Here is a 27255-nt window from a genome sequence, read left to right on the forward strand (position 1 = left end):
AACCCTCTTCTCCCACTCTTCACACACTGATAGCAACACCGCAGGAGAAATGGTAGCACAGGCTTCCAGTATCCGTAGTTTCAGGTGCTGCACATCTTATCTTCACAGACAATTGCCTTCAGATGACCCCAAAGATAAGTCTAAGGGGGTCAGATGGGGAGACCCACGACGACCAATCCACTTTCCAGGAAACTGTTCATCTAGAAATGCTCAGACCTGACACCCATAATGTGGTAGTGCACCATCTTGCTGGAACAACTCAGGGAACGTGCCAGGTCCAAGTATTCCCAGATGAACAGTTTCCTGGAAAGTGGATTGGTCATCGTGGGCCAGTTGAATGGCCCCCAAGGTCTCCTGATCTGACCCGCTTAGACTTTTATCTTTGGGGTCATCTGAAGGCAATTGTCTATCCTGTGAAGATACAAGATGTGCAGCACCTGAAACTATGGATACTGGAAGCCTGTGCTAGCATTTCTCCTGCGGTGTTGCTATCAGTGTGTGTAGAGTGGGAGAAGAAGGTTGCATTGACAATCCAACACAATGGGCTGCATATTGAACACATTTTATAAGTGGTCAGAAACTTGTAAATAACTCATGAAAGAATAAAGTTACGTAAAAACCAAGCACACCAGTGTTTTTCTTGTGAATTTCCCAATAAGTTTGTGTCACATGACCCTCTTCCTATTGAAAAAACAAAAGTTGGATTCAAAATTGCTGACTTCAAAATGGTCACCCCATCTTGAAAAGATTCCCCCCTCACATATACTAATGTGCCACAAACAGGAAGTTAATATCACCAACCATTCCCATTTTATTAATGCATATCCATATAAATGGCCCACCCTGTGTGTGTAATATATATATTAGGGATCGACCGATATCGTTTTTTTAGGGCCGATACCGATAATCGACTATTTATCCCCCCGCGACACCGCACTGCAGTGGCTTTTGCGGTGCCATAGGCCGCCGCCGCCACCCACTTCTCACCCCCTGCCTGTCCGGGGGTCCTGAGACCTATCACCGCCACCGCTCCCCCCGCCGCACCGTGACTGCCCCCCCGACCTGCCGCGACCGCCCTGCACAGGCCCCATTGCCTCCCCCATCCCCAGTTTTATAATTGCCTGTTCCCGGGGTCCACTCCACATCTGGCTCCGGTGGCGTCCTCCTGAACTGTCACTGTGCGCACTGACGGTGACGCCAGGTCGCGCACGTCACTCGTCATTGCGCACAGCGTGACGCAGCAGGAGCAAGAAGTAGCGTGGGCTCCGGGAACAGGTAATTATAAAACCGGGGATGGGGGAGGCAATGGGGCCGGGGCGGTGGGGGGTGCGACATGGTGCGGTGCGGGGCATTATCGGCTTATCGGCAAGGTAATTGCCGATACCGATAATGCCCAAAATCGTGATTATCGGCCGATAATATCGGCCATACCGATAATCGGTCGATCTCTAATGAATATATATATATATATATATATATATATATATATATATATATATATATGAATATATGTATATATATATAAATAAATAAATAAATAAATAAATAAATAAATAAATAAATAAATAAATAAAATAAATAAATAATTATATGTGTTTGTGTTGAAGAGTGGTTCAGGATTTCTTTGATCTTCTTTTACAATGTCTGACATGCTCTTCCATGGCTGCTTTTATTTTTATTTCTTTGGTCTGTAGCCAAGTTATCTGATTTCTCCATTGTATTATTTTGGGAGTTTTTTTTCCCTCATTGTCTGTTATATTGTATAACTCATCTGTTTTGAGTAAGCTGCACTACAGATCAAATTCTGTTAGATGCCCCTTAGAAAAGTCACAGGTTTAAATAGAGTAAAAAAATGTATTCAAATCAGAATATGTTTTTTAAAAAAATTACAGGGTTAACACATTGTACTATGCTAAATTGCTCATCAGGTTTTCTTTTTGTTTTTTGTTTTCTCTGCAGCATACAGCACTTTTTACATTGTGGGGTTAATATTATCCATGCAGATTCCCTTTGTTGGTTTCCAACCCATCCGTACAAGTGAGCACATGGCAGCTGCAGGTACGATCAGTCTATGTATATTTGGATATCGGGTATAAGCCTCTGTGACTGCATTTGGCCTTTTAATTCAATATCTGATTCCTTTTTTATCTTCTCATTCACCATAGGTTTTTTTATTTTCTTTCTTGTCTACTTCATATTTGTTTGTAGTGTCGGTGTGTGGTTAAAGCTCACTATTATTGCATGCACTCAGGTTATCCTCTACATCCTAACTAGCTTTAACAATGGGAGATGTTTGTGTTTTCATGCTTTCCAAGGGTTTCCCATCTCATAAAATGATGACCTATTGTCAGGATCTATTATTACTTTTTGATCCATTGGGGTCTGTCCTCTAAAACCTCCACTGACCTGTGCTTATTTGTGTTCATTCCCTAAGCAGCATACTATCATTTTTTGGCTTATGCCGCAGGTATACCTTGGAATGTCACCACTTAGTGGCCATAGTCACTAGTAGGCTAAGTTTTTGGTCTATAAAAGCCTATTTTTGGTGTGCTATATGCTGGTATACATTTTATAAGAAAGATAGAAAACTTGTGCACTGTCTTCTTCTGCCCTTTAAGGATAGGGGATAAGATGTCTGACCGCTGCTGGGTACCCCCGCGATCTCACCTGCGGCACCCCAGACATCGCTTTGTGCCGGATGACTGGCGATGCGGGGAAGAGGCTCATGACGTCAGTTACGCCCCGCTCGTGATGTCACGTGCACGCTCCCTCAATGCAAGTCTATGGGAGGGGGCATGATGGAATTCATGCTCCCTCCCGTAGACTTGCATTGAGGGGGCATGGCCGTGGCGTCTCGAGCCTCCGGCGCTGCACCTGACGCTCTAAACCAATGCCGTGCAGCAGGGAGATCGCGCGGGTCCCCACCGACGGGACTCCCGCAATCAGAGATCTTATACCCTATCCTTTTTACGTCACAGCACAGTAGATGGGCTATGCTGCTCCTAGTAATAAACTAGGTGCCTTTTTGTATTTTCTGAGCTCTCTGGTTAGGCTAGGTTTATGCTACATTAGTGCAATGCATCCTAGGTACATGTCGGTATAACGGACATTCACATTAATCCCCTGAACATAGTCAGCTAGGGATTACATTCGGGCAACTTCCCTTGCACATATGTTTATTTTGCTAAAATAAACATACGCGTGGGAAGTGGCTTGAACGTGCGTTGCTTCAGTGCGTTGCTGTATACATTAGTGTGCCTTTTTATACCTACCCTAAACCAAATGTCACAATGTTCTTTGTATTTTGTAGGAGCCATTTTTCTTAATATTAAAGGAGTACTCCGGTGGAAAACTATTTTTAATCAACTGGTGCCAGAAAGTTAAACAGATTTGTAAATTACTTCTATTAAAAATATCTTAATCCTTCCAGTACTTATTAGCTGCTGAATACTACAGAGGAAATTATTTTCTTTTTGGAACACAGTGCTCTCTGCTGACATCATGACCACAGTGCTCTCTGCTGACATCTCTGTCCATTTTAGGAACTGTCCAGAGCAGCATATGTTTTCTATGGGGATTTTCTCCTACTCTGGACAGTTTTTTAAAATGGACATAGATGTCAGGAGAAAGCACTGTGGTTATGATATCAGCAGAGAGCTCTGTGTTCCAAAAAAAAAAAAAGCATTTTCCTCTGTAGTTTTCAGCAGCTAATAAGTACTGGAACGATTAAGATTTTTAAATAGAAGTAATTTACAAATCTGTTTGGCACGAGTTGATTGAAAAAAAAAAATAGTTTTCCACTGGAGTACCCTTTTAAGCAGACCTATGCCCATACTTTGCTGCCTTTACATAGACAAACATGGTCTGACAGATCCGCTTTTAAGTTGAATAGTACCTTTTTTAATTGAAAATATGTATTATTATGCGATAACATATATAGACAGACATACGCTTGGTCTGACAGATATTAGGGAAATATAATGTTTTGTATCAGGAGTCCCACTGTGATTGCCGCTAATGTCTTTGTCTATTTCAGGAGTCTTTGCTCTGCTGCAGGCGTATGCTTTCCTACAGTACCTTAGAGACAAGCTGACAAAGCAGGAGTTTCAGACGCTCTTCTTTCTGGGAGTGTCTCTCGCTGCTGGAATTGTGTTCCTAACAGTTATCTACTTAACCTACACAGGTAAGCTGCTGTGAGACGCTCCATGTATGCTGCACACGCTCTTCTTGCTGGTCTTTCTCATGGCCGTTTCTGAATATTGGCAGAGGATATTGTATACTGGTGATAGGCAGGCTCAGTAGGATTTCTGAGAATGTGAGGAGGAGGATAATTTCATCCTGACATAATACTTATATAATATAGATCTCCTTGATCATCTTTATGATGATCAGGTTAATACAGCTTTGTTCAGGCAGACAAGTGATACAAAAATGTTGTTTTTCCAGTGTGGTTGATCACGCCATTTTCATTTTTGTTTAACCGGCCAAAGCTGAAAAAAAACATTGCATGGCTGGTCATATTTTTGCTGTGGAGGGTAACCTGGGTAAAAAGCCCACCAAGAAAGTAGGGTTTCCCTTTACCATTGGCTTTATTTGGTTTTCAAAAGACATTGCTGAAAAAGTGTCACATGAAAAACATCAAAATTGGCAACAAAATCTGCACAGCAAATTTCATGCAAATTTTTATGTTTTTTGCCTGAATAAACATGACCAAAGTCTGCCATCCTGAACATTCCTATGTGTTTAACTTTACTACTAATGCTTGATATATAGCGTATATCTCATCTATAGCCAGAATAAGATGCCAGTAGAAAATATGTAGGTAATAGGCCTCTGTGATCTGTCCAGCCATGGCATATGGAAGTGTAACAGTTTTTTAATCTTGTCCCTCAAAAAAACTAAGGCAATGTATCACAAATAGTAAATAGGGCAATCTGATGCCAAAATGTATAAATTACACACCCAATTTTTTTTGACACAGGTCAGTATAGGAAAACTATTAGATCGTAAATAAATACAGATAAAACACAAGCACCCCCACCACTCCCAGTAGGACAAAAAAGGAAAAGTGGATCAACACCTAAATATCTGAGGCATGATATACAGACATGGATACATTACTAGTTTACAAGCACTTAATACAGGTACATTACATTACATTACAGTCAATGTGCAAATATATAGAGCTGAAATAAAGGGCAACAATGATGAGCTGAATTAACAAACCACAATGTCTGCCGTGTAAAACAAATCCATCTGGAGTAGTGTACCCAAACGATCACTTGGCTCAATAGAACTTCGTTACCCAATATCATATGGTCTGTGCTAAACACAAACTCTATAGACCATGATGCAACAATACTCATTCAAATGTAGGCAAACTTTATTGTAATACAAAAATTCATAAAAACAATTAAAAACATAGAATGGGTAGGTACAAGAGAATACTCAGGCAGAAGAGTAGGAGGTGAGAGCAATAATGAAACTATCACATAATTGCGCAGGTGTGTATAACAATATGTATCATAATACAATTATGCTGTAATGTGTCCGCCGCATACATGACATATGATGGCAATATGCGAGGCGTAAGTCCGGAAGTGGAGGTCACATTTCCGGGCTTATGAGCGCACTCAATGGCTGCGGCTCGTATATTGCCATCATAAGTCATGTATGCGGCGGACACATTGCTTTCCAGTCATTACAGGGTCTGGCGCGCATGATGTATTCCATGATGTGAGTACCACACATGTTATCAATTAGGCAGGACATATGCCAACTGTGATTGGCCACCACCCCTATATATACACTGACCCTTACCATCTGGTTTACACGCCCCCTGATGAAGCTGCTTAGCGAAAACGCGTTTGGGATTGCAGGTGAGAGGTATATCCATTAGGGTGCATTGGCCATGTATCTTGTAGGTATACTGCAGTATTTCTTGTGTCTTTTTGTTTCTTTGTATCATTAGTCACGGCCGTTGTTGTAGTCACAGGTTCCTTTTGTGACTTCTACTTGTCTTAACCCCATTAGTATAGGGGTGGCATTCCTGTGCCTTAGGTACATCCTATTTGTGGGTGCATCTTTATCCGCATTTGTGATCCTATTTTAGCCCAAGCCTTCACGCAATATGTTTTTCAGCATAATTGTATTATGATACATATCCTTATGCACACCTTTGTGATCTTTTCATTGCTCTCACCTCCTACTCTTCTGCCTGAGTATTCTCTTGTACCTAACCACTGAATTTTTTTAATTGTTTTCATGAATTTTTGTATTACAATAAAGTTTGCCTACATTTGAATGAGTATTGTTTCATTATGGTCTATAGTGTTGGTGTTTGGTCAATAGAACTTCATCAGAGGGTGTGTCTAACCCTGGGCTTATATACCATATATATTTTATATTAATTTTAAATTGTTTGCTTTTATTTAACATGTTTCCTCTGATTTTATAGGGTACATTGCCCCTTGGAGTGGCCGATTTTATTCCCTTTGGGATACAGGGTAAGTGTTTTTAAAGAGCGTCTGGAAATAGTTTCTGCTTCAGTATGTTGAATAGACACTTAACAGTCACCGTATACTGAAAAATCTGGTTCAATGAAATGTATCCTCATTTGGAGTGCTCCCCCATTCTCCATGAAATCCATGGAGTGACTCCTTGTGTTTCAGACAAATGAACATGCTCTTGGTAAACAGTTTTTACAGATTGTTCTGTGGACAGATAGAACGTAGTTATCCCATATTACACTGGTGATAACATAAAACGAAATATTTCATTTTTGAGGAAATATAGCCACATAACCTAGATTGCCTCAGGCTTTTTCTCTCTGGCCTGGGATATTTTACATAACCAGTAGCTGGCTGCAATTGGTACATTCTCCGGATGGAAAAGTCCAGCCAGCTCAACAGCCGGGGAGGATCAGGCATCTGGACAGCGAAGTGACCTGTAAAATTGCATGGCACATCCCTTGTTAGATGCGATTGGTATCCGAGCATTTGGCAGGTGTTTTGTAAAATGTTTTGGAATGAAATGGTAATCAGCGCTGTCTTTATACCTCGGATCCCCGTGAAATGATGGCAGCTTAGCGCTTTAAGACTGGCCAAACAGTTTAGTCTGTACTTAGGAGGTCATTATTAACATGAGGTTCAGTGACTTCAGCATTTGCTTCTTGGCAGCAATTTTCACATGGAGAAATCTGAATAACAAATTGATGGTTAAACTGCTGGATTCTCTCATGTAATGATAGTCTGCCTTAGCTGCTTGTCCTTTCATTCCCTACACACTTCGGGTACTGTAAGCAGTAAAATTACAGATGACAATAGCTAATAAGCAGAACATTGTACGCTGCTGTCATGTATGGCAGATTTTAAGCATTGGAGTTGTTTTTCAAGACTTTGTGTTTTGTTTTTTGTTTTTAAATAGGTACGCGAAAATTCACATCCCTATTATCGCTTCAGTATCGGAGCATCAGCCTACAACTTGGGTTTCTTTCTTTTTTGACCTTCATATATTAGTCTGTACCTTTCCTGCAGGGCTTTGGTTCTGTATAAAGAATATCAATGATGAGCGAGTATTTGGTAAGTACTGCCCAGAACATTTTTGCTGCTTTATTTATTTGGTTTTACTTGGTTTGTATGGACACAATCGGAAACTATTAAAACCTGTGCTGAAGAAAAGGTTGACCAGTTGCAATCTGGTTGCTATGGGCAACTGCTCCACGTTTTTCCCACACAGGTTTTGGTAAAAAAAAAATATACCATACAGAGTCTCATTGAAGTCAATACATTGGAGTGAGTAGATCCTCAAAAGGTAGAAAATAAAGAATTGGTGGGCACCACCAAATAGGAAGTGCTAGCTCACATGGGCAAAACCAATGTGCATGACAATAAACTGCACATCCAAAAAAGAATGTTCACATGAAAAAAGGAAAATAAAATATGCATATGAAATTAGTCTTTCGGCTGTAAATCTAATTTTCATGCATTTTTCATGTAGATGTGGTTTGTGTAAGGCTTTTTGGGCCTTCTGGGAGTTGTAGTTTTGCAACAGTGGGAGACACACTGTTTGGAAAACACAGCTCTGGATTCTTATGGGCGCCATATACCTTTAGCTTCTGTCTTCTTTTGCCAACCTGATGGCAATCCACAAAAAATAGTGGGAATATGAGTCCCCATCAAGAAAAAACACACAGGTTTTTACATGTTTTTTTTTTTTTTTAAACTAACACTGTAGTGGATTCAAAAGGAATGGGAAATATAAAAGTAGGGCTTGTACTTCTCCTTCCTACTGGATCCATTTCTGGCTTTGGCTCAAAATTACAGTGGTAGTTTTACAAAAAAAAGAACCTGTGTGGAAACCTAGCCTTAGGGGATGTTCACACGTGCATATTTTTGCTGCAGATTTTGATGCCCATTGACTTCAATGGGCAGCAAAATCTGCCAAAGCTAATCTGCCACAAAAAAATGCACATGTGAACGTAGCCTTACTCGAACGTGACCCCTATAAGTGGATGTAGCTCTTTTTATTGATCATATTTGCATGCCCCAAGACACAGAGACAGTAGAGGGACTCGTACTCTATATTTTATTTTCATAGAAAACATCCATTCTTGTGGTGGTGGTGGTTTTTATTTAAATTTTGTTTTGTTTTTTCATAAAAGCTTTCTCGTGTGTAATGCATTGCTGTTTACGCTATGAGTCTGATATTTAGAGAGGGCCGGTATGTATTAATATGCAGACTTAGTTCTCAGCAGTCAATCTTCCTAATGTTTGTTATGAGATGGGCCAATATCTTCATGTGCAATTCAGATTATATTCTCTACCATAAAGAGTCAATGCAGTTGTTGTGGGTTTACAGCTTTTTCTATGGCCTTTATTTTAATACCTTACTTGTTCTACCTAATGTCATCTGTTCTGCCTGTCATGCCAAAACAAGTTATGTGAAGTAGTCCTCTGATGGCCTTTCCTGGCATGACAACCTGCTAAATTGTTGTATTGTGTATATGAGATTTACACTGTTGTTTTTACCCACCTAACCGTTATGTGGCTATAATTCATAAGCAGCTCTTACAGACTGTAAGGGAGTCGTGTCTTAGCAGCGTGTAGCGTTCAGGGTATTTATCCTGGTATTAGTGGAGCAATAAAATCCACCTATTCTTCCTTCCTCAGTTGCTCTATATGCAATCAGTGCAGTATATTTTGCTGGTGTGATGGTCCGTCTGATGTTAACCTTGACTCCTGTGGTCTGCATGCTTTCTGCCATTGCTTTCTCGAATGTCTTTGAACATTATTTGGGTGATGACATGAAAAGAGAAAATCCACCAGTAGAAGACAGTAGTGACGAGGATGATAAAAGGAATTCGGGAAACCTTTATGATAAGGTAATATCTATAATATGCCTTGATTTCCATTCTTGTAATGAAATGACCTCTTAAGTTAGTTTAACCCACTTGATACAGGTGCCAGTAAACCACTTCATCTTCTGGCAACGATCAGCTGACTAACAGGATCATGGCAGTGCAGGCTTATACACTGCTCAAAAAATAATAAAGGGAAAACTTTAACAACACAATGTAACTCCAAGTCAGTCACACTTCTGTGAAATCACACTATCCACTCAGGAATAAACACTGATTGACAATTAATTTCACATGCTGTTGTGCGAATGGAACAGACAACAGGTGGAAATTATAGGCAATTAGCAAGACACCCCTAATAAAGGAGTGGTTCTGCAGGTGGTGACCACAGACCACTTCTCTGTTCCTATGCTTCCTAGCTGATGTTTTGGTCACTTTTGAATGCTGGAGGTGCTTTCACTCTAGTGGTAGCATGAGACAGAGTCTGCAACCCACACAAGTGGCTCAGGTGGTGCAGCTCATCCAGGATGACATGTCAATGCGAGCTGTAGCAAGAAGGTTTTCTGTCTTTCATCGTAGTGTCCACAGCATGGAGGCACTACCAGGACAGGCCAGTACATTAGGAGACATGGATTAGGCCGTAAGAGGGCAACAGCCCAGCAGCAGGACCGCTACCTCCACCTTTGTGCAAAGAGGAGCACTGTCAGAGCCCTGCAAGTTGCCCCTGCATGTGTCCACCCAAACAGTCAGAAACAGCCTCCATGAGGGCCCGGTGTCCACAGGTGGGGGTTGTGCTTACAGCCCAACATCATGCAGGATGTTTGGCATTTGCCAGACAACACAGACTAGCAAATTTGCCACTGGTGCCCTGTGCTTTTCACAGACGAAAGCAGGTTCACACTGAGCACATGTGACAGACGTGATAGTCTGTAGACATCATGGAGAACATCCTCCAGCATGACCGGTTTGGCGGTGGGTCAGTAATAGTGTTGGGTGGCATTTCTTTGGGGGGCAGCACAGCCCTCCATGTGCTTGCCAGAAGTAGCCTGACTGCCATTAGGTACCGAGATGAGATTATCAGACACCTTGTGAGACCGTATGCTGGCACGGTTGGCCCTGGGTTCCTCCTAATGCAAGACAATGCTAGACCTCATGTGGCTGGAGTGTGTCAGCAGTTCCTGCAAGAGGAAGGCTTTGATGCTATGGACTGGCCCGCCCGTTCCCCAGACCTGAATCTGATTGAGCCCATCTGGGACATCATGCCTCGCTCCATCCACCAACACCACGTTGCACCACAGACTGTCCAGGAGTTGGCGGATGCTTCAGTCCAGATCTAGGAGGACATCATTCAGGAGACCATCCGCACCTTATGAAGAGCATGCCCAGGCATTGTAGGGAGGTCATACGGGCACGTGGAGGCCACAAACTCCTACTGAGCCTCATTTTGACTTGTTTTAAGGACATTACATCAAAGTTAGATCAGCCTGTAGTGAAATTTTCCATTTTGATTTTGAGACTCCATATCCAGACCTCCATAGGATGATAAATTTGATTTCCATTGATAATTTTAGTGTGATTTTGTTGTCAGCACATTCAACCATGTAAAGAAAGTATTTCATATGATGTGTTATGTTAGTGTTCCCTTTATTTTTTTCCAGCAGTGTATTATATTCACTTCTACTGCCCTACTCGACCATGTTCTTCCAGGACACCCAAAATAAATTTTCGATCCAGCATCCATCTTGTGGCTAATATATAACTTTTATTGATGTAACATTATAAACATGCAGCTTGGCCACACAAGACACGGTGTTTCCAGTGTGTCAAGCATCCCTTTCTTAAAGGGGTATTCCAAAGGAAAACAAAAATAATTTCAGATCAACTGGTGCCAGAACGTTATACAGACTTATATATTTATGAGCTGCTATATGCCCCAGAGGAGGTTGTGCAGTTCTTCCAGTCTGACCACAGTGCTCTTCCAGTCTGAGCACACATGGTGTCTTGGTCAGGTGATCTGTTGGTCCCACTTTGATCTATATTGATGGCCTAGCCTTAGGATTTTAGGCGTTTCGTTCTTTCCTTTTACGTTCAAACAACCCTCTATGCGAATGAAAACAATTGAATGTACTGTCAGGGAAGCCTGCACCACAAGATAGTCAGTCAGTACTCCTCAAAGTTTTACTCCGGTACTGCTTTTTGCACATAGACAAACAGTAAATTAAAATAAAAAAATGTTAAATCTAAACTAACATACACATAACCCTTTTCAGTTAAAGTTTTTGTGATTTATGTAAATTCCTAAATTTCCGGTCTACATGGTCTCACCTGCCCTGGCTTTTGTTTAGCAATCACACTGCTAAGAACCTTGCCTGCTTATACTTGATATCTTATACAGCCATGTCTAGCGTAGGCATGCAGATCAGAACTGTAACTAAAGGGCAGTGGTGTCCAAACACTGCACTTCCAGATGTTGCAAAACCACAACTCAGTTGGTTGTCTGGGCATGCTGAGAGTTGTAGTTTTGCAGCATTCTGTAGTAGCATAATAGCTAGGGTTCCTGTTACATGTTTTGCATTGGTACCCAGCATCTTCACTGATGCAAATAATTATCTGATTTTTATTTTAACTGGATTTGACAGGAATAACGCACATATTTATATGACAAACATTATGCAAGATTTGAGATTCTGAGTTTTGACAGAAGAGCTAGATAATGATTTTCCCAATCAGCCTTTGGCTGTCCAGGCATGCTGGGAGTTGTAGTTTTGCAACAGCTTGAGGCACCCTGGTTGGGAAACACTGAGCTAGAGAGTTGAAAAATGCTCTGATCGTAACTAGAGATGAGCGAACTTCCAGTAATTCGATTCGTCACGAACTTCTCACCTCGGCAGTTGATGACCTTATCCTGCATAAGAGTTCATCTTTCAGGTGTTCCGGTGGGCTGGAAAAGGTGGCTACAGTCCTAGGAGACGCTTTCCTAGTACTGTATCCATCTTTTCCAGCCCACCGGAACACCTGAAAGCTGACCTCATTTATGCAGGCTAAAATCTGCCAATGCCGAGCAGAGAAGTTCATGACCAATCGAATTACTGTAAATTTGCTCATCTCTAATCGCAATCCTAGGATCTGGAACTAGGTAGAGTTTGCCTTTTATAATTTGACCAGGTAATGTAATCCTAAGTCTTAGATGTCTCATACTTAAAATTACAGAAAAACGTATTTGCAGTATCGGGGGATACGTTTTTAGATCGGGGAGGACCGACTAGCGATCTCCTGTACAGATCCCCAGCAGTGTCACGACCCCTGCCTGAAGAGAGGGCCTCCCCTCTATATATCTCCATAAGAGAGCTCAAAGATAGCCGAACGGCTCTCCCATAGAGATTTATGGAGGGGGCATGACACGCTGCACCTGTGGAGACCCGGGGCACCGTAAAGGAGGTTGCAGAAGGCCCCAGCAGTCGACTCCTGTGATCTAAGACTTATCCTGCAGATAGGGGATACGTTTTTCTATGATTTTAAGTATGAGACCTCTCCTTTTAAAACAATCACATCTGCTTTTTATTCTAGCTCCTTTATAATCCAGACTAACACCTTTCTGAGGAGGTTATGGAAATAATGCATTCAACCCAGAGCAATGAATTGGTAAACTTTCATAAGGAACATTAGCCCCTTTTAGCCGATTTAAAAGATGTACAGTCATTTTCTGCAGCCTTATCTCCTTTACATTGATTCACTGCGTCTTTCCCGATAAGCACGGCTAGCTGTAATTGATGGGAAGTTGCTAGCAGTGTTTAATCTGTGCATTGTGTAACCACCTCTACAAGAAGTTAGGTAATGAAGTGCAGACAATAGCAATTCACTTTTTTTCCTACTTTTAATTACTCCACAAAATGAACCTACTTGGCTAGGCGGTGGATGCGGGGGATAACAGTTTGATTATACAATTATTGTTCTGAATGTCAGATTATTTTCCATGCTGGTTGCCACTCAGCAGGGTGAATACTAGATTGCCTGCTGCTATGTAAGTGTTACATTATGAACACTAGCCTGCCAAGCGGCCACCTGGGAATAACTGGCTGCTCTTGCGTTGTTTGGAAAGAGCAACACCACATTTGAGTTCAGCTTAACCCATTTGCTGCTAAAGCAACAGGAGACCCGGGTGATCCGACTCACGGGCTGGTGTTTACTGCTCATACACAGGAATTGATTTTAATAGTAGCAGTAAATCGATCTATACGGTTCTGGAACCATATTGTGTGTCCGAGAGGTAAGAATGCTTCTCCACACACACACTACAGGTAAACCACAACTATTTTTTTTTTTATTAGTAGCAAACATTTCATTTTATTTATTTTTAGAAATGTAACAAAATGAATTTAAATTATTTAAGGTTATCCATCTTAATGCCAAACCTAAGAGGTAGATTCAAAAAGAGAGAAAAATGAGTAGCATTTGTGTGTTTAGGATACATGTCTATCTTAAAAAAAAAAAAAAAAAAAAAAAAAAAAAAAATACTAATGCAAAATACTAATAAAAAATGGGGTAAATAAGGTCATAACAATTAATTAATGGTCTTCAATTGACTTATTCTGTTTGGTTTCTTGACAAATACTAATCCAGCGGTTAGTCTGAAGAGCATTTAGTGCCATGGTCAGTAGTCAGAAGAAAAACTATATTGGGCCATTTACATAGCCATCATGAAAAGCATGTAATGGACAGAAGATAGCTATCCAACCAGGGAAAAACAAATGCAGCTGCCAGACACATTCTGCACTTATTGTCTAGGGATGTGCAATAGGATCAGACAGAATTATCACATTTCAATAAGATTCTGCTGCACTGTGGACACAGAAAAATCTGTGCGGAAATTCTGCTGTGTGCAGTAAAGTGTGCCAGGAACACCCAGGGTACTGTTTACGGGTCAGTCTGTTACTAGGATACCCCTAATCCCCCTTCTTGTGCTCATCTTTAGCTATGGAAAGATATTGCTCTCTTAAAATATAGTTTGGGAAAGGGTTATGTCCTTACTGTAGTATTTACTCTATTCCAAAATATTTATCATGCTCCAATATATATAATATACATATTAGTTTTTTCTCCTGTCTAACAAAAATATCCCATTATTTGAGGCAATAAGCCTCCAGTGAAAACTGTGGGACTTGCAGAGTGAATTAGAGCTTAGCATTATCACAGTCAATCACATGTAAACAGTTTTGACCTCCGCAGACATTGACATGTTTCCCTAGTAATTACCAGCTCTTCAGTGCCCACTTCCATCATGGCAGCTTGTCAGTTGGCATAGTTCTTATAAGAACCTCTGTAGCTCATTTTGCTTTTTGTGTTTTAGGCTGGAAAAGTGAGAAAACATGTGTCTGAGCAGGAGAAGACTGAAGAAGGCCTGGGACCTAATATAAAGAGTGTGGTCACCATGTTGATGCTTATGTTATTGATGATGTTTGCTGTACATTGCACATGGGTGACTAGTAATGCCTACTCAAGTCCTAGTGTGGTACTGGCTTCATACAATCATGATGGGTAAGAACCTGAAACCTGACTTGTTATGCATCCGTAATTGTGTGAGTAAGCTGTAATAGATGTATTTTTAGATTACCACAGTGCTGTCTGTTCAGGTCAATAGACCACAGTTATACCGAGATGGTTGTAATATGGACACAAACATTTGCCTGTATTGTGTGTAAAACCAATGCTAAGGTTGTTCTTCTCATGCAAACGTTGTTGTGTACATAGAAGTGGGGCCCTCTAAGCCGTGCCACTATAGAGTCACGGTTGGCATATTGTATATTGATGAAGGCTAATAAACTCTTAAAGTTAGGATAGGTTCACACTGCCATTGTGCACCGATACATTTAGAATCTGCTCGTCTTGTACTTATCTACCTGTATCTGTGCCAGTTCTGTATGACAATAGAATAAAGGAAACTTTTACACATCTCACTACTACTTCAGTATGGGGATTTATTTCCCCATACTGGGTGTCTTTTTTTACATTGCTTAAATCCAGGGGGCTTTTCAGCATCTATCAGTCCTCTTCTTTCTAAACATGTGTGATCACATTTTCATATCATTTGTACCCTTTAAAAGACCCTATAGCCACTATTACATAAACATATTGTGGTGAATATATTGCTTTAGAATTGGTGGAGTTGCACCTACTCCTAGTTTTGCCTTTATAAAGCTTTCCATTCCCACTTTTGATTTACAAATATTTTCTAAAATTCTGCATGCTAGTGGGTTTTTTCTATTGTGCTTTTGTTTGTGTCTGATATTCTCAGTCTCCTTTCAGAACAAGAAACATCTTGGATGACTTCAGAGAAGCATACTACTGGCTAAGGCAAAATACTGATGAACATGCCCGAGTGATGTCTTGGTGGGATTACGGCTATCAAATAGCAGGAATGGCTAATCGAACGACGCTGGTAGACAATAACACATGGAATAACAGTCATATTGCATTGGTAAGCATTCAAAATTACCTCATGACTTTGAGACGCAGGCCTCAGAATGATGCGTTTCTAGGTTTTGATATCTGCCTGTTTTAATTCTTAAACTAAATTGTAAAACTACAGGCGTTTAAAGGGAATCTGACAGCACCATCACCCACACTGAACTGCGTTTGAATCGGCATCACCAGCACTATTACACTGTATATTCAGGTAAATGTGGGGGATCCTGCTGTCAGATTCCCTTTTTAAGGATTCTTATTAAAAAATTATACACTTCCTTATCCTTCTATTGTTAGGCGTTTTTTCGATTTTAAAGCTTCAGTTTAATATGGTTTTGTACTTGTCTATAGCAACAGTAGTCATAACTGGTCAGATTGCATCTTTTCAACATGTATCAGATCTGCCTAAGCCACTGTCCTTAAGATTTGTGGAGCGTCAGCGCTGTAAATTTTCTGCAAAGCAGCATTGTGGAGACTTCTGAGCAACCTGCTTTATATGCTTTATATGAGGAAATATTCAATATTGATCATTTAAAAGAAGTACATGACTGAACTGGAGAGCGTGCAGAGGAGGGCGACAAAGATTATTAATGGTAACATAGTTTATAAGGCTGAAAAAAGACCAGGGCCCATTGAGTTCAACCTATATTCCTAATGAGTCCCTACTGAGTTGATCCAGAGGAAGCAAAAAAAATCTCATACTAGAGGTAAAAATTCCTTCCAAACTCCAAATATGGCATCAGAATAAATCCCTGGATCAGCGTTCTGTCCCTATAAATCTAGAATCCATAACCAGCAATGTTATTACTTTCCAAAAATGCATCCAGACCCCTTTTGAACTCTTTTACAGAGTTCACCATGACCACCTCCTCAGGCAGAGAATTCCACAGTCTCACTGCTCTTACAGTAAAGAACCAATATCTGTGCTGGTGTAGAAACCTTCTTTCCTCTAAACGAAGAGGATGTCCCCTTGTTATAGATACAGTCCTGGGTATAAATACATCATGGGAGAGATCTCTGTACCGTCCCCTAATTCTGGTAATCTTTCTGGGAACCTCCCATTCCCTGTATTACCCTGGTTACCCCTCTTTGAACCCTTTCCAGGTCCCCTATATATCTCTCTTGTACACTGGTGCGCTGTGCTGTACACAGTATTCTATGTGTGTCAAGGAATTATTTCCTTGACATGGGCATCTATGCCCCTATTGATGCACCACATGATTTTATTAGCCTTGGCAGCAGCTGCCAGACACTGGTCACTACAGCTAAATTTTATGTTAACTAAGACCCCTAAGTCCTTTTCCATGTCAGGCATCCCAAGTGTGCTCCCATTTAATACATAATCCCAGCCTGGACTTTTCCTCCCCATGTGCATTACCTTACATTTATCAGTGTTGAACCTCATCTGCCAATTCCCAGCCAAAAACTCCAACCTATCCAGACCCATTTGTAACAGTGCACTGTCCTCTATTGTGTTGACCACTTTACAGAGTTTGGTATCCTCTTTAGTACCCCATGCTTGGCTGTAAAACTACAACTCCCAGCGGTCAGTGCGGCTGGCACAAACTAGTTTTACATTTACACTTTATTGCATATTGTACAAAAAAGTATTTGGTTTGAAACTATACCTTCCCCCAGCAATAAATCATGTCATCCTCTAAACAGCAGCAGTCTGAAGATAACCTCTTCATGAGACATAGCCCAGCATCTCCAGATACGGCTCCTGTGCTAGGCTTTTTCGTTTTCTCCCTGTCGGCTTCTCTCCTAGCTGGTGACACAGGGAGAGGAGAGGAGAGGAGGGGGGCGGTGTCTTTCATCCAGACGCTGTGAAGCCAGATGAGAGAGGTCACATGGGCTTGTCCTGAAAGGTGGGGACAATGAGTACTTTGCTTCAAGACAGAGTTGCTGAAAGGATGACGTAGCTCTCACTTTTTGCAAGTAACAGGGAAACTGCACTATATAGATAATGAATGATATTTAGACAAATACTTAGGTTGGGGAGTAGGAAAGGATGAGCTATGGGTTTAGTGCCCCTGGGGTACCCCTTTAATGAATATATATTAAATAGAATAGGACCCAAGACTGACCCCTGTGGTACCCCACTAGTAACGGTCACCCAATCAGAATAAGTACCATTAATAGCCACCCTCTGTTTCCTATCACTGAGCCAGTTACTTACCCACTTTACACACATTCTCCCCCAGCCAGCCCAATCCTTCTCATTTTATGCACCAACCTTTTATGTGGCACCGTATCAAATATTTTGGAAAGATCAAGATATACAACATCCAGCGATTTCCCCCTGGTCCAGTCTGGAGCTCACCTCCTCATAAAAGCTGATCAGGTTAGTTTGACAGGACAGATCCCTCATAAAGCCATGCTGATATGGAGTCAGACATTTATTTTTAATCCAAAATAGCATCTCTTAGAAAACCCTCAAACAATTGACATATAACAGAGGTTTAACTAACAGGCCTATAATTCCCGGGGTCACTTTTTGACCCATTTTTAAATATTGGCACCACATTTGCCATGCACCAGTCCTGGGGACAGTCCCTATCACTATAGAGTCCTTGAATATTAAAAATAGGAGTCTGTCTATTACATTACTTAATTCCTTTAGAACACGGAGGGGAATGCCATCTGGACCTGGTGATTTTGTCTATTTAGATTTTCTGTATGCGGCACTGTACTTCTTCCAGGTTAGACAGGTGACCTGTACTGGGGAGTTTCTTATCACACTGTATTTCACCTGGCATTTCATTTTCCTCGGTGAATACAGTGGAGAAGAATTTAAGTATATTTTCTTTTTCCTGATACCCGTTTATCATTTCTTCCACACTTTTTAAAGGGCCTACACTTTCATTTTTGACCTTTTTGCTATTTATAGTTAAAGAACATTTTGGGGTTAGTTTTACTCTTTGGCAATGAGTCTTTCTATCTCTACTTTTGTGGCATTTATCGTTTTTTTTTTTTTGTTTTTTACGTATTTTACATTTTTCGCTCTAGCTTTTTAATGCTTCTTCACTGTTGTCCTGTTTTAGTAGTTTAAATACTTTATTTTTGTCATTTATTGCCCCCTTGACAATTTTATTCATCCACATTGGTTTTCTGCTATTCCTGACCCTTTTACTCCCATAAGGTATATAAATCTTAGTGAAAATGTTAGATATTTTAAAGTCTCCCATTTAGTGTCAGTGTTCTTGTTTTTCAGGACATTGGGGGAGATTTATCAAAACCTGTGCAGAGGAAAAGTTGCCAAATTGCCCATAGCAACCAATCGGATCGTTTCTTTCATTTTTAACAAGGCCTTCTGCACAGGTTTTGATAAATCTCCCCCATTATCCCATTTTATATTGTTAAGGGCTTCTCTGAGTTGATCGAACTTTGCCTTCCTAAAGTTCATTGTTTTTGTGGCCCCTCGAGAGATTCCCTTATTGAAGAACAAGTTATAATTTATTATATTATGATCACTATTTCCTAGGTGTCCTTCTACTTGCACATTAGTTACTGTCAGGTCTGTTGGTTAATATTAAGTCTGGTAGGGCGCCCCCTCTGGTCGGGCCCTGCACCATTTGGGACAGCTAATGGTCTTTAGCTATAGTCAGAAACCTGTTTCCTTTTGAGATTCTCAGGTCTCAGTCTCCCAGTTTATATCAGGATAGTTAAAGTCCCCCATTATTACCACATCATTTTGATTTGCATCCTTATTTGCCTCAGTAATTGATCTTCTGCCTCTTCCATTATATTTGGTGGCTTATAGTAAATCCCTATCAGAATTTTTTTTTTATCTCCATATGTTTCTACCCATAATGACTCCACATTATCATTTCCCTCCCTTATAGCTTCCCACAGTGTGGCCTTCAGACTGGACTTTACATAAAGTCAAACTCCTCCCCCCTTTACGTTTTGTCCGATCCTTCCTGAATAAACTATAACCCTTTATGTTGACCGCCCAATCAGAGCTATTGTCCAACCAAGTCTGTTATACCCACTATGTCATAATCCTCCTCAGACATTATCCACTCCAGTTTCTCAGTTTTATTGGTCAGACTTTCAACATGCAATTGAAAGGTGATTTTTTTTATTTTTTATCCCTATATGCCTATCCCTATTAACTGTTCTAACCCCTCCCTCCGCTCCACCCCGAAGTACATTAATAAGTCCCACCTCTCTATCTACACTATCTTACCCCTCTATGTTGTAGGTTCCCTCTCCCAGTCCCTTATTTAAACACTCCTCCACTCTTCTGGCCATCTTCTCCCCAAGCACAGCTGCACCCTCCCCATTGAGGAGCAGCCCGTCCCTACGGTAGAGCCGGTATCCAACAGAAGTCTGCCCAGTTCTCCATGAACCTAAACCCCTCCTTCCTACACCAGCTTTTGAGCCATTTGTCTACCTCCCTAATCTCCTGCTGCCTCTCTGGTGTGGCTCGTGGTACAGGTAATATTTCAGAAAATATTACCTTGGAGGTTCTTGCCTTAAGCTTGTACCTGAAATCATTAACTACACTCTACCTTACTCTTACTTTACCATTGGTGCCAATATTTACCATGACTGCTGGGTCTTCGCCAGCACCACCCAGCAACCTGTCAACCCGATCCTGGTCTTAGTGACATATTGCCCTGTCTGTCCCTCTAATAATTGAGTCCCTCACTACCAGTACCTGTCTGGCCTTGTATGGGAGAATTATTGTACTAAGAAAGGTTACTTAGTTTGGAGAAAAGATGTTGTAGGGGTGATTTTGATCACAATGTACAAATATATGAATGGACAGTACAGAGACCTTTCTAGTGATCTTTTTATACCTAGACCGGTAACCATGACAAGGGGGCATCCTCTATGTCTAGCGAAAAGGTTTCACCATAACCACACAGGTTCTTTTAATGTAAGAGCAGTGAGACTATAGAACTCTCTGCCACATGTTTTGATGGCTGCATGTTTTTCTGGGAAAATATAATATTAGAAGTTATGGATACTAGATTTATGTGGATAGAATATTGATCCAGGGATTTATTCTGTCATATGTTGGAGTCGGGAAGGAATTTTTCCTCTCATGGGGAAATTGGCATCAGCCTCATGTTGTGGTGTTTTTTTTTTTTTTTTGCCTTCCTCTGGATCAACACAGAAGGGTTAAAGGGTAAACTTGTTGTCTCAACACGTGGTTTCATGCTGATATGTCTGTTAGATCTTCATTAAAAAAAAAACACATTGATCCATCTGTACATCCACAAATCTGAGAACTGCAATAAATACAGATGAGTAGAGCTGATCTACTTCACACAAGTATCCCTTCATAAGAATGTAGAGAAAACACACAAAAAAGCACAGTGCGCTTAATCTGGTGCTACATTTTAGCTCAGAATTAAAATACAGCAACAGGATGCTCACCTGATAGGGTTGTGGAGAAGCCACAAAACCATAAAGAGTAGATCAATCCCACCTCAGGGGGAAGCCAAGATGTCAGGATATGCTGGGTAGGAGTCAAAACTGGCCTGACACACAATCCAAGCCAGTAGGAAATGCAGAAATAGTCAAAAAGAAAATAAGCTCCAATTGGCGCAAAAATCCAATATGGTCCAATGCTGAAAAATAGATCAGATAAAAATTGTCCAAACAAGCGCTTTCGTTGCTCTTACGAGGAAAGGATAAAAGATATGGAACCTCCGGACGGCGCCTTCCTTGGAAAATGAAAAGAACTTGCCAGAGCGTTAAAAGGCAAATTTTTTTTTCTTAAAATGGTGCAACTTAAAAGTTTCGAATCCGGACCGGATTCTTCGTCAGGCAGTATGAGTTACAAGAAAAAAAGCGCCAGTTTTTAAATGTTCAGATGATGAAACTGCCACCGGGTCAGAGGGTAAAAGGGGAAGGAAGATAAAAGAACAGTACAATACACAATAAACAATATGCAGACCCTATAGCAAAATTGAATTGAATTGGATGTCTAACAATGTGATCTATGAACAGAAAAAACTAATATGCTAATATCCGTACTTCCAAGAAAACTGACATCCTAAAATTTAAGCCGACCAGCACAAAATCCCTGCTCACGAGTTAAGGCCGGTATGGCAACATGAACTGGACAAGGTTTTGGGGCTATGCATAAAATCTCCTGTTTGAAGCGCTGGAGACACTCAGAATGGAGCCCTCCGCTAAGCCTAGACATAATGGAAAAAGCCTTCCTAGCAGGCTGATGCGCATTGAATGCGGTTAATTGGAGATAGGTGTGGGTAATAGCAGGGATGTCTGGTTATACCAGCTGGAATCCCACGCAGAGCTAGAGGGATACAAGTGGTTTATGTTATATATATATGTATCTCTGCGGGACCCGCAAGGTACAAATAATTGCAACGATTTGCTACAGTGTGATGAGAGATCTGTTTGTTACAATGTAGCTGGCATGAGAGTGCCTAGTTCAAGTTTATAATAATATCGGTTTCTGCCGACTGAGGGGAGGTAAAATGAATTAATCCACAGTAGTCCCTGCTTATTTTGCAGCGCTGGGGAAACACCAATCCCAGGTGCGAGAATTCCATTTTGTTTGATCTATCAACTTAAAGGGTGCAGTCTCCGTTGTTATTGTTTCTGATGCGGGATCATGTCTCATCTCCGGAGTGATGGTCCCATAGATGGACTGAATTTCATTCGGAACATTTGATGTTAAAAACTGATTTTTCTGAGCTTTTTTCCCCTTTTTAACATCAAATGTTCCGAATGAAATTCAGTCCATCTATGGGACCATCACTCCGGAGATGAGACATGATCCCGCATCAGAAACAATAACAACGGAGACTGCACCCTTTAAGTTGATAGATCAAACAAAATGGAATTCTCGCACCTGGGATTGGTGTTTCCCCAGCGCTGCAAAATAAGCAGGGACTACTGTGGATGAATTCATTTTACCTCCCCTCAGTCGGCAGAAACCGATATTATTATAAACTTGAACTAGGCACTCTCATGCCAGCTACATTGTAACAAACAGATCTCTCATCACACTGTAGCAAATCGTTGCAATTATTTGTACCTTGCGGGTCCCGCAGAGATACATATATATATATAACATAAACCACTTGTATCCTGCTAGCTCAACGTGGGATTCCAGCTGGTATAACCAGACATCCCTACTATTACCCACACCTATCTCCAATTAACCGCATTCAATGCGCATCAGCCTGCTAGGAAGGCTTTTTCCATTATGTCTAGGCTTAGCGGAGGGCTCCATTCTGAGTGTCTCCAGCGCTTCAAACAGGAGATTTTATGCATAGCCCCAAAACCTTGTCCAGTTCATGTTGCCATACCGGCCTTAACTCGTGAGCAGGGATTTTGTGCTGGTCGGCTTAAATTTTAGGATGTCAGTTTTCTTGGAAGTACGGATATTAGCATATTAGTTTTTTCTGTTCATAGATCACATGTTAGACATCCAATTCAATTCAATTTTGCTATATGGTCTGCATATTGTTTGTGTATTGTATGGTTCTTTTATCTTCCTTCCCCTTTTATCCTCTGACCCGGTGGCAGTTTCATCATCTGAACATTTAAAAACTGGCGCCTTTTTTCTTGTAAGTCATACTGCCTGACGAAGAATCCGATCCGGATTCGAAACTTTTAAGTTGCACCATTTTAAGAAATAAAAATTTGCCTTTTAACGCTCTGGCAAGTTCTTTTCCTTTTCCAAGGAAGGCGCCGTCCGGAGGTTCCATATCTTTTATCCTTTCCTCATTTTCTTACCGGACCGCAGAGTCACGGGAAAAGGGACGCGGAGGCTGCTACCTTCATTGGCTCATAGAGTCTATATGTCTTCGAAGGTGTTGCACTCTCAGTGCAACACCATATGGTAAGGTGCAATATTTTACATTCATCTTACTTATTACCCCGCAATATTTCACTAGGAGCGCACCTCTTTTTGTTCATTTTCACTTCGGTGCTCTTACGGCTCCTTTCTCGTGTTACAGGACTTAGAGAAATCCTGTAACCTGAGAAAGGAGCCATAAGAGCTCTCCTTTTTACTATTTCTTCATAAGAATGTTAGGGTGCATGCACACCACTTTTTGCTTTACAGTTCCTGTATATGGTTTAAAGTTAAAAACCGTACAGAACCGTATAGAAAACCGTATGCATAGACTTGACCGCAGTCTACCACGTTTTTTGGTCCGGGTGAAAAACTGTGTTAAACCGTATACGTTTTTTTTTTTTTTTTTTATAACATAGGAGTCAATGGGAACTGTACAGAATCATGTTGCGTACGGTTCCATCTGGTTTGCACCATACTGTTTTTGACTTTGCACAGCTTTTTTATTGGAATTTCAATCAAACAAGTGAAACTATTCAAAATGGAATGAGATGTTCAAAACGGATACTTTTTTCCTTTAAAGGGATGCAACCGGACATCATTTTTCAAACAAAGTTGAAATTTGTACACACGTTTTTATACAGTTTAGTCAGGTTTTGAGGAATCCGTTTTTCATCAAAAACTTGATACGGGAACTGTATTGCAAAAACATTGTGTGCATGCACCCTTATTCCTGTAGGGTGCTCAGAAGCCCTTGCAGGCTTCCCAAGGTAAGTTATTCATGCTTCAGAACAGATCGAGCACTTCTCCAATTACAATATATCCTTTGTTGAAACTTCATTGTATGTGTTCAGCTTAAAACAGTATATTACAGGTTACAATAACCTTCACACACATGAATGCAAAGATGGATTGTGTGCTGCAATCTACTATTTTATGCTGAATACATGTTCAATGAATTGTAATTGAAGGAGTGACTAATCTGTCCTATGTTCTGACATTTAGCCAAGAATTGTACTTTGGCTTTCTCTCTTCACAGCATGAAAAAAGGACACATGCAGGTATTTATAGGGCTTGTACCGAAAATCTTCCACCTCATTAATGTTAGTGTCAGCACTCCGGTCCCCGCTCCTGGACCGGAGCGCTCACTGCCTCTGTCCCGGTCCGCAGCATCCCTGCGCATCCTGGTCAGACACACTGACCGGGAGTGCAGAGTTATCCCTGACGGGGATGCGGTTAGCGTGGCGGGAGGTCCCCGCACACGCGCCGCATTCCGATGCTGCCTCTTACCTCCTGCGGCTCCATGTGTCTTCTCTGTTCCCCGGCGCGCGCATCCCTGCTCTCTGGGGCGCGCGCCGGCTTCATGAAATTTAAAGGGCCAGCGCACCATTGATTGGTGCCTGGCCCAAAAGTGTTCTATAAATGTTCCCTGCCCCTTCCTGCCCTTGCCGGATCTTTGTGCCTTGTGAAAGCATTCCTATTGTTCCTGTGTTGCCCTTGCCTGTTGCCGACCCGTTGCTCGTGACTACCGCTTATGAACCCGTGCTGCTGCCCTGACCTGTTGCCTATCGCCTGTGAATCTGTGCCGCCTGCCCTTACCTTTGCTACGTCCAACTACGCTTCTGCCTGCTCCTCCTGTACAGTGTCTGCCTCAGCTACCAGAGGGGTTGAGTTGCTACCGGGTGGAACGACCTGGGTGCTACCTGCCGCTGCAAGACCATCCCTCTTTGCGGCGGGCCCTGGTGAAGACCAGTAGTCCCTTAGACTCCGTTCTCCTGGTACGGCCCACGTCATCGCCCCTCTGGTCCAGTGGATCCACCACCTGTCACCTAACCGATTCGTTACAATTAAAAGCACCTGAAGCTTCCAGAAAAGTAATGAAAAGGATCAAATTCAACATGTTAACTATAAAATGTATTTTTTACAGGTTTAGATGTACTTTTAGCACAGTGCAACCCCTTTAAAGCTTAAAGATGACACTGACATTTTTCATATGACCAACATGGCTTTACCAATAACAAAAATGAACAAAGTTTAACAACAAGGCCAATATGTGGAATATTTGGTGTCAAATATACAGTGGATTCATTGTAGGTTTTCCCCATTGATTATGAGAAATTAGGAGTCAAAATTTGCAGTGTTGCTAAAATGCTGCAGATTTATTCTTTTAAATGGCTGTGCGGTGTAAAGTGAAGCTAGACTTTCATAGGATGTGGCAAACTTATCACAGCAGCGCATGCAAGTTTGTGAAGTTTGGCACTGCCTTAGACTGTCTAGCTTCAGTTTTTGACTAAACTCTTTCTGCTCCCTCATGTCAAAGCCGTCCCTCCTCCTCCTCATTGAGCGAGCTTCAGAAACATATTATGGATGTATTAGATAAAAATGCACTAGAAGGCACCATATTTCGTTAGTTTGTACCAAAGTCAAGAGAAATGTACATTGATAAATCTGTTCAATTTATTTATTTCTCTGTTCCAAAATTAGTAACAAATCCTCAGCGCCGCAGCCATGGCCTTAACAAAGTTATTGCTTTCAACACAGGGTGTCTCCAGTTGTTTAACCACTACAACTCCCAGCATGCCCTGACAGCCAATAGGTGTCAGGGCAAGCTGGGAGTTGTAGTGTTGAAACAGCTGGAGGTACCCTGTATAAATGAACGAAGGGCAGGAGTGTCAGCCCCAGCAGGCATCAGTGATGTCGTGCCTGCTTGGGAAGTCTGCCTGGTAGTGAGCACATTACCAGGCAGACAATAAGCCATTTTTAATATAGTAAAAAAATGTAAAGGCAGGGATGGGCAATAGGCAGGGACAGAAAAAGAAAAGGATGGTGGGAGCTACTCTTTAAGTGTTCTTTATAGATTTACCCTAAATGTATGGTAAGAGGGTTTAAAAAGGTTTTAACTCCTTAAGGACTGAGTCCTTTTTCCACCTTAAGAACTGAGGCACTTCTGACCACTGTCACTTTATGCATTAACTCTGGGATGCTTTTACCAATTATTTTGATTCCGAGATGGTTTTTTCATGACATAATCTACTTTGTTAGTGATAAATTTTCGTCAATACTTGTTCAATTTTTTCATCAAATTTTGGAAGAAATTATGCATTTTGCATTTTTCTAACTTTGAAACTCTCTGCTTGTAAGGAAAATAAATATTCCAAATATGGCGGTAAAGCACTATGCGGGTGCAAACCAGGGCTTGGAGTGAGACAGCACTGATGAGATTAGAGGCCTAAAGTGGTGCTTTGCACTGCAATGGTTGAGGTTGACGTACAATCTAAAAAAAAAAAAATAAACCCTGACAAGTGACCACAATTTTGAAACTACACCCCTCAAGGAAGGTAACAGGGAGTACAGTGAGTACTTATACCTCACAGGTTTTGTGAACAGTGGGCCGTAAAAAATTAAAAATTTCTTTCTTTTTTTTTACGCTAAAATGCTAGGGTTACCCAATTTTTTACATTTTCACAAGGGGTAATTGGAGAAATTGGGTTACAAATTTTGGAGGGCTTTTTCTCCTGACTATGGAAACACATCCACATATGGGGTAACGTGCTGGTCGGGCGCACAACAAGGCTCAGAAGTCATAGAGGTCTGTTTGCATTTGTGGCCTATGGCATATCAGTAGCTGAAGATTACATACATTCAC

At 41.2% G+C, this 27255-nt stretch overlaps 1 protein-coding gene across 3 annotated transcripts in view; it reads left to right on the forward strand.

Moving 5' to 3' along the window:
• STT3B (STT3 oligosaccharyltransferase complex catalytic subunit B) overlaps positions 1-27255 on the forward strand; it is a 169911-nt gene that overhangs the window by 128284 nt on the left and 14372 nt on the right. For all 3 annotated transcript variants that reach the window (XM_056520086.1, XM_056520084.1, XM_056520085.1), the window contains exons 6-12: positions 1960-2058; positions 4037-4183; positions 6458-6506; positions 7426-7580; positions 9171-9382; positions 14706-14893; positions 15662-15833. In XM_056520086.1, coding sequence (XP_056376061.1) covers positions 1960-2058; positions 4037-4183; positions 6458-6506; positions 7426-7580; positions 9171-9382; positions 14706-14893; positions 15662-15833 — 1022 coding nt within the window. The remainder of the gene's footprint in view (positions 1-1959; positions 2059-4036; positions 4184-6457; positions 6507-7425; positions 7581-9170; positions 9383-14705; positions 14894-15661; positions 15834-27255) is intronic.

The sequence above is a fragment of the Hyla sarda genome, chromosome 5, assembly GCF_029499605.1.
Source record: "Hyla sarda isolate aHylSar1 chromosome 5, aHylSar1.hap1, whole genome shotgun sequence".
Lineage (NCBI taxonomy): Eukaryota > Metazoa > Chordata > Amphibia > Anura > Hylidae > Hyla > Hyla sarda.